Source organism: Plodia interpunctella, chromosome 8 (genome assembly GCF_027563975.2).
Source record: "Plodia interpunctella isolate USDA-ARS_2022_Savannah chromosome 8, ilPloInte3.2, whole genome shotgun sequence".
NCBI classification, from domain to species: Eukaryota; Metazoa; Arthropoda; class Insecta; order Lepidoptera; family Pyralidae; genus Plodia; species Plodia interpunctella.
This window is the reverse complement of record NC_071301.1, coordinates 7,919,718-7,927,348: the sequence shown is the minus strand read 5'-3', so window position 1 is coordinate 7,927,348 and position 7,631 is coordinate 7,919,718. Positions and strand designations below refer to the sequence as shown.

At 36.2% G+C, this 7,631-nt stretch overlaps 1 protein-coding gene across 1 annotated transcript; it reads right to left on the bottom strand.

Moving 5' to 3' along the window:
• Positions 1-872: 872 nt before the first annotated feature.
• Positions 873-5,319, bottom strand: LOC128671942 (toll-like receptor 7). Its single transcript, XM_053748788.1, has one exon. It carries the CDS (start codon positions 5,024-5,026, stop codon positions 1,148-1,150), a length of 3,879 nt encoding a protein of 1,292 aa, XP_053604763.1. The 5' UTR covers positions 5,027-5,319; the 3' UTR covers positions 873-1,147.
• Between the last annotated feature and the right edge of the window lie 2,312 nt (positions 5,320-7,631).

The window sequence follows — 7,631 nt, the reverse complement described above, 5'->3', positions numbered from 1 at the left end:
ATCTGTTTACGATATCATTGAAATTTATACACTAATTTCAATTAATCTGTACTTAAATATTTTATAACTACCTATCAGTACATGTTAAAAAACAAAGTCGGCTCTTACTGTCAGTCTGTTCCTATGTATGCTTAGATTATTAAAATTGGAAAACGTTTAGTAATTTTAATTATTTTTCGTATTTTTTTTTAATTAATAGCTGAGGATGGCGTATGTGTATAATTAATTAGGGTTTATGGTTTTACCCCAGCAAAGTCGGGATGGGCCGCTAGTATTTAAATAGATATACAAAATTGTACTTACATTATCTTCTAGCCCATTCTTCATTCATTCACTGTAATTCTTCATTATAACAAATCACACTACGAAAACTATGTATCCGTAAGAGTATTGGAAACTAAAACATGAATAAACACACGACATGAACTCAAACATATTAATGTAATTTTCAGAATCATATCACGGCCAGAGTACTCTTATAAATATGTGAAATCCCGTTTCTTTTGCAATATCGTGATTAAAATGAGATTTTATTATTATTAAAAGTATGGGTTCATTAGAATGTGTTGTTACTTCGTTGAAGTTTGTTGGTGTTATTAATAAGATTGTTTACTGAAACTACATAGTTTTGAATAGAATTTGCAAAATTTTGTAAAGTAACTTTTTATCTACAGTAACGTTTATTTCTACAAACTGCGTGTTAATGTTATTGATCTAATTTTCCAAGACTTAATATAATCGACATAATCATCAGCATATTAAAATGATAATCTTATGTTTATCCGAAAAAAATGTTAATGTGTTGTATTTGCGTGTAGTTAATAATCCATGGTGTTTTGTGTAAGAGGTGCTATGAATAAAAATCAATATTATAAATTCTTCATTTTTATTTTATTTGTATAAATAACGCCATATTACTGATATTATACTATGATCACTTGTTTTTGCTATTTACAATACAATATACTACAGCAGTCTTTAAAATTTTATTACATTTCTATACACAGAATAACGAACAGGCATTAGTAGTTCAATTACATTTGGTATAGCACTTATAAAGTAATAATTACAATATTTACAGCGGAATAGGATTAAAATCTACATAATTTCATAGTTCTGACTGGAAGGGTGGGTCACACGGGCCCGTTTAGACTAGGTAAGCTTGCACGGTATTGCCCGTGTCCACTAAGGGGGGCGGTGGGGGCCACTGCCGCATGTCCCTCCGTCGGCCAGGGGCCATACCGTGCTCTAACGATGAGTAGTCAGAGTCTATTGAAGAATAAATATGATCTGATATAGGCCTACCATCCGGCCCGTACACGACTCCTTGAGTCTGCCGAACAGCTGATGGCGACTGTCGTACTTCGATACTATATTCGGGAGGCGCACTCACCCCTTGCCCACCCAATACTGGAGATTTGTCAGGGAAGGGCAGAGTGCGATTCCCGTTATTAGGCACGGATGAATCTAACGTGTATGTATTTATATTTTTCCTATAATTGTGACTTCGCCCTTTGTGATTAGGATGCGTCGACTCTGGCATCACATACCTCAGACGCTCCCAAAATCTTTTCTGATTCCATCTTAAACGAGAGCCAGTCTTCATGTACGGACGCAAGTCATGATCACAAAGAGCGTCCGCCACAACAGTACAGTCTTCTATTAAAACTAACTTATAAATGCAACCTTTGAGTGCCTCGTGCAATCCCTGGCGGAATTCGTATCGGGACCATTCCGTTTGTAAGAAATTTCTCGTTAGGACGATTATTATTCGTTTAGAAGCCTCGGCGGCCTCGACGACCGGCGGCGCGCATTGCATGTACTGAGCGCCGTGGTGCGGAATGTCCCTATAATGAAGGCAGAGATGATACGACGGATTACCATTTTCCAATTTCGACGCCAGAGATTGCACGACAAACTCTTCATCTTTTGGACTATAACATACATAAGCATCGTACAGTTTATCACTATTTTCCTCAAACGCACCAGCAAAAGAAAATATTCTAATTCCACAGTTTGTGTAAAGCCATACTCTCAGAGAGTCTCTAAAAAGAAACAGTACGACAAGCGTCAATAAAATTAACATAAAGCCGGTCAGTGTTAAGACCATCATGGGAACATAGTTTGAGACCAATATACTTCCAATGACTGAATTATCAGCATAATAATCGCTGCAGGCAGTACCGTTCAAATTGAGCTCTTTTTTCTGAGGCGGTTTCGCATCGCCATTCCAACACCATACATCGGTTATGTCGATGATTTTTTGCGCATTCTCTGCCAAATATGCAGTTAATTCCTGCAGGTAGCGACATTTACAAGACCACAAGTTGTTTCCAAGAGAAAGAGCTTTCAAGTTAGGGTTGTTATTGAAATTCCATACCCCAAAGTCGACTAGACGGTTACCATCGAGTCGTAAAGTTTCTAAAGATTTTAAAGAAAAGAAAGTTATGTTTGCAATATGGCTGATAAGATTGTTCTGTAAAAACAATTCCTTTAAATTACTCAACTGATGAAATTCGAAACCCTTTAGCTCTTTTAGTTTATTGTTACCCAAATGCAATATTTGTAGAGTATTTAGGCCGGCAAATGTTCTATTTTGTATGCTATCAACGTTACTATTATTCACGTAAAGTGATCTCATTTTTTGGCGTCCAATAAAAACATGATTTTGTAACTCCCTAATGTTATTTCCATCTAAAAATACCTCGGTTGCGTCCATGGGTATTTTATTGGGTATTTCCATGGAGGATTGACCGGAGCAATCTACAACGTTGGTATTCCACAAAGGGTCGTGATAACAGGTGCAATTTTGAGGGCAAGTCATTTCACAATCACAGGCGTCATAGTCACAACAATGACATATGGCAAAACAATGTGTTTCGTACTTACATAAAAAGTCTGTAGTTTTAAGATTAGTTAACGGCACATGTGTTCCACTACGAGTGTTCGTCATTTTACACAGAACGTTTTCCAAATCCATCACACGCGGATATTGTCGCATTGCCGTCATATTGTTTATAATAGGCAGCCACTCCATTGTACAATCACACTGAAATGGATTGCCACCTATGTAGAACTCTGGCAAGCTTTTGTTTTCCGGCACTGATGATAATCGCAAACTATTTAAATCTAAGTGCACTAGTTCATTCGCATACATATCCACACGCGTTAAGTTCTTCTTATCAAAGAACGTATTCACTTGAATATTGTTTAAAAAGTTATTATTTATAAACAACAGTTCAACACTATTAGGAATAGCCATGGCCGAAATGTCTGATATACGATTATGACTAACATCCAATGTCTTTATACGGATTTCGTCTTGTAATTTATAATAATTGCCTAAATGTTCAATAAAGTTGCCGTGAATGTCCAACCACTTTAAATTGCTAGGCACAAAAGCGTAGTCGAACCACACTAGATGATTTTCCGATAAGTTGAGCCACAAAAGACTGGCGAGTGTCGAGAAGACGCCGTTGATGTCCGACAGGAAGTTGCCATCCAATCTTATTGCTTCCAGCTGTGTGTTCCGGCTAAAGGTCCCTCGTTCGATCGATTGGATTTTGTTCTTAGCGATGTTGAGCACTTGCAAGCTCGGTAAGTCCCAAAACATGCCGACGGAAAGATTTCCAATTTGGTTGTCGATCAATCTCAGCCCTGTTAATTGGTTAAGGTTTTTGAAGGAACCATTTTTGAAGTCCGATATTTGATTCTCCCCCAAGTCGAGAGTTTTAAGAAAAGACAACTCCCAAATTGCTTCGGGCACTTCCATTAATTGATTGGAACTCAAATCCAACTCTTTCAAGTCTGAACAGTTTCTGAAAGCTTTTCGATCAATATTGACTAACAAATTGTTGTTGAGAGTCAATTTGTTAAGTACAAATAAACCGTTAAATAAATTTTCATCAATTGTGTGTAGTCTGTTTTCAGCCAAATTGAGTGTATGTAGATTGTATAATGGCAAGAAAGCATTGTCTTCAATGTAACCAATTGAATTATTCTTCAAATTCAAAACTTGCATAAAGAATAAATCTTTGAATGTCTTTCCGTCGATTCTGGTTAAGGCATTATTTGATAGATTCAGTACAATCAATCGTATTAGTCCTTTGAAAGTGCCATCATCAATGTGATTACTTGTGAGTTGATTACTAGACAAGTCCAAAACAATTAACTCTTCTAAGCGATGAAACACGCCTCGAGACAACTCATAAAGCGAGTTATCATTCAAATAAATCTCTCTCAGTTCTCTGGCGTTATTAAACAATCCTTCTGGTAGGGTCTGAAGACGGTTGTGTGATATGTTCAAAACTCGTATGTTTAGATTTAGCACTTCACTTGATATGTCACTGATATTATTGTATTGCAGGTATAATTGTCGAAGGCTTCTTAGTTTGAGTAGCTCCGAGTCTTCTGAGAGAGTTTTGATCTCGTTGCGGCTCAAGTCCAAGCTGCGCACATTCAGACCACATCCAGTGCCAAATCCAAGTTGCCCAACTGTTCTAATTCGGTTTTGGGTAAGATTCAATGTAGTCATATTTCCCAATGGGCAGAAAACGCCGGAAGGAATGAATTTGATGTTATTTTGAGCGAGATCCAAAGATTCCACCTTTGACAATCCGTTGAAAGAGTTCAAAGATAACTCTAAATTCTTGGTATTACTCCATTCGAAATTCTTCGAACGGAGTTTCAGCCTTTTAAGTTTATTCAAGTCTTGGAACGTGTTGTCTGGCACATTGAGCAACTTGCAGTTGCTTATCGTGAGTTCACTGAGGCCCGTGATGCGTGAAAAGTAGCGGGCCTTTAGGGAGCTTTCGAAAAGAAGTAGATGGTTACACTCGATGGAGAGGCGACTGGTATCGGGTGAAACAGTGGAGATGCTGCCTCCATCGCCGTCAAGAGTCCGTGTTCGGCACAATACACTATTTTCGGAGTCTCTGTCCGCGACTCGGACGCACTTGTCACCGTAAGGCGGCAGCGACCACCCGCCGTGCACCAGCGCACAAAAAACAGCCAGTAACGTGTACATTATCACAGATTTTTCATTTCACTACGAAACGTCTCATAAACACTCTCCGTGGGTCGATATCACCATTTCCGAAACAAAGTACGTGGTACACTCGCACTCTGAAGAAAAACTTAACATTTCACTGCACTGTGGTCCGTTTTGAGTATTCAGTCCATGAGTTGTAGTAATGTTGATTGTTATCACTTATAAGGTGGGTTTGACGTTTGTGATCAATTTTGTTTAATAAATATTTAGTGCGTGTAACGGAGAGCGTTGCGTGAGATGACACGTATGCTCCGCAGCGCGTTAGCGTTGTGACTGTCAAGCGTAGGGCTCGAATCGTGGAGGTGGCATGGCGGGCAGTGGGGAGGCGAGAGCTTGCCCCCGCGCGGTCGCCCCTCGTGAAAGCTCTCTGTTGCCTTCCTTTGAAGTATACTGGCGACATCTTGTAACTGGTGGCAGGAAATTAGTTTCCGTGATATTTACCGATATTTACTTTAAAAAGTTAAGAAATATGTGTATTTTGAACAGTTTACTACATAAATATAGGTACCTACTATTATTTAATAAGTACTTTTTAATAATCTATGCCATGTAATTAAATATCATTACGCATATTAATTATTTATATGCCAAATATGTGTTTTAAAAGGTTTATTCAATTACGAAAATATACATATAGGCTGGTGTACTGAGATACAAGCTCTGTTTAGTTCAGACACCAGTCTCTCACAATCTTAAAATAATTATTGTACCTTGTAGCTATTTTAAGTCTATATTATATTTAGATTGTGGAGAATAATCAAGAAATTTGAATTCATTGAATAGCTAAAAACAGTTTCCAGCCACTCGTCACAAGATGGCGCCAGTGTCTTTGCACTTTGAAGCAGCTCCCATTCGAATAAGCTCATATTTATTCTTTCTTCTTGTTTCCTTTCAATTCTTGCATGTCCCCAGTGAGTTTGCAATGGGAAAGTCTTGTTGCCTGTATATCATTGGCTGGCTGAATAGGATGTTACTCAAAAATTGCAAATAATATTATCCAACTCTGAAGATTTAGTAGGTATTTTAAATTGTAATAAATATCTATATCAGATGGTAAGTTAGCAAATTAAAGAAATTATTGAGAAAATCTATTTAAATTTAGGTCAATATTCAACAATTCTGCTTGCTTGTAATGCCAAAAATATACTAACACCTATCATCATAAGAGCATGTTTTTATTTCAACAAAATTTCGAATAGTAGTAAATGAATAATTTATTTACTATTCAAACACTACATTTCTGATAAAAGTTATTGACAGTTTTGCCAATATTTGTTGTTTTAAAGTGCTTATGAAGCTAATTAATTAATATCGCCAGATGAAACTTTTAGTACATACCTAACCAGTCTCTGTTTAATTACTTTTTTTTTCTATAAGGCAAAGTTGCTATAAGAACAAATAATATAAATAATTATTCGATCTTGGGGGACAGTGGAATCCAAAATACCTAATTAAACAAAAGGTGCCAATTGTAATACACCGATAATTTTTTTTGTTACCAATAAACATTAGGTTGACTAACAACAATTTGCTTTTGAATCAAATCTTGATGGTCCTGTAGATCACTGGAGGGTCCATTTAGTCCAGAATTAAAATATATTTGTAAAACTACATATTTTACAATAATTATTTACGTGCAAATAGATAGGTTTTTGAGCGGTGTAATGGTTAAGATGTCCGCTTGTGGATCGAAAGGTCCCCGGTTCGAATCTTAGGTACTCGTGCCACATGAGTTTGTATTATACCAATCTGACTCGTGTAGGTATAGTAGTTATCATCAATTACCACTTGCTTCCAGTGAAGGAAAACCTCGTGAGGAACCTGCGCACTGGTCGATTTACTAACTTGTGTGTGAAATGGAGAAGGCAATGGCAAACTACTTCATCAATAGGTGCCAAGAAAGTTGTTGTGTGTTTCATTCCTGTTCTTTATGAAGAAGATGTTTTTTTATGTGAAAATGTTAATTGATATTATCGATAGGTGTCTAAAACGAAAATGCGTAATAAATGAGGACAGTTATTCGAAATGCTATTTAAATATTTATTCTTTATATAAAAAATATTGATATCCAAATTCCAATAAAAGTACCTAATAATTTAAACAAAACCTGACTGATAAAACGTTTCACACCCATAACAAAATACTTTTAAAATATTAACTCAATGTTATCATTTACTTGAATGTAATTTTTCGAACACAATTCTACGAAAAGGATACATAATAATTTATCAAAACACATTATCACACTTTGAAAATCGATTTCAGAGAATATGAAACTGATAACAAAAGGTGAGATTTTCGTTACTATTATTATCACATTGTTTATTATCATAACGTAATGAGTTTTTTTTAAAATATGGCGTCTCACTATCTCTTTCTAGTTTTTTTGTCCTTCTCATAATCCCTAGTTCATCCGGTAGTAAATTAACCCTTCAGGTAAAAAAAAAAACAAATGAATATACTAAACGATTCTTAGTATCATCCGAGGTTGGTATTTAGCATTTTGTGGTAAACATGAGTCATTCAAAAGTATGGGAATAGTTTTTAATGAATGTTATCGAAGTATTAAAGGTGTTACTTG

What these genes read in the sequence shown, in the direction of transcription:
- LOC128671942 (XM_053748788.1), bottom strand. Translation starts at nt 5,026, where the DNA reads ATGTACACGTTACTGGCTGTTTTTTGTGCGCTGGTGCACGGCGGGTGG.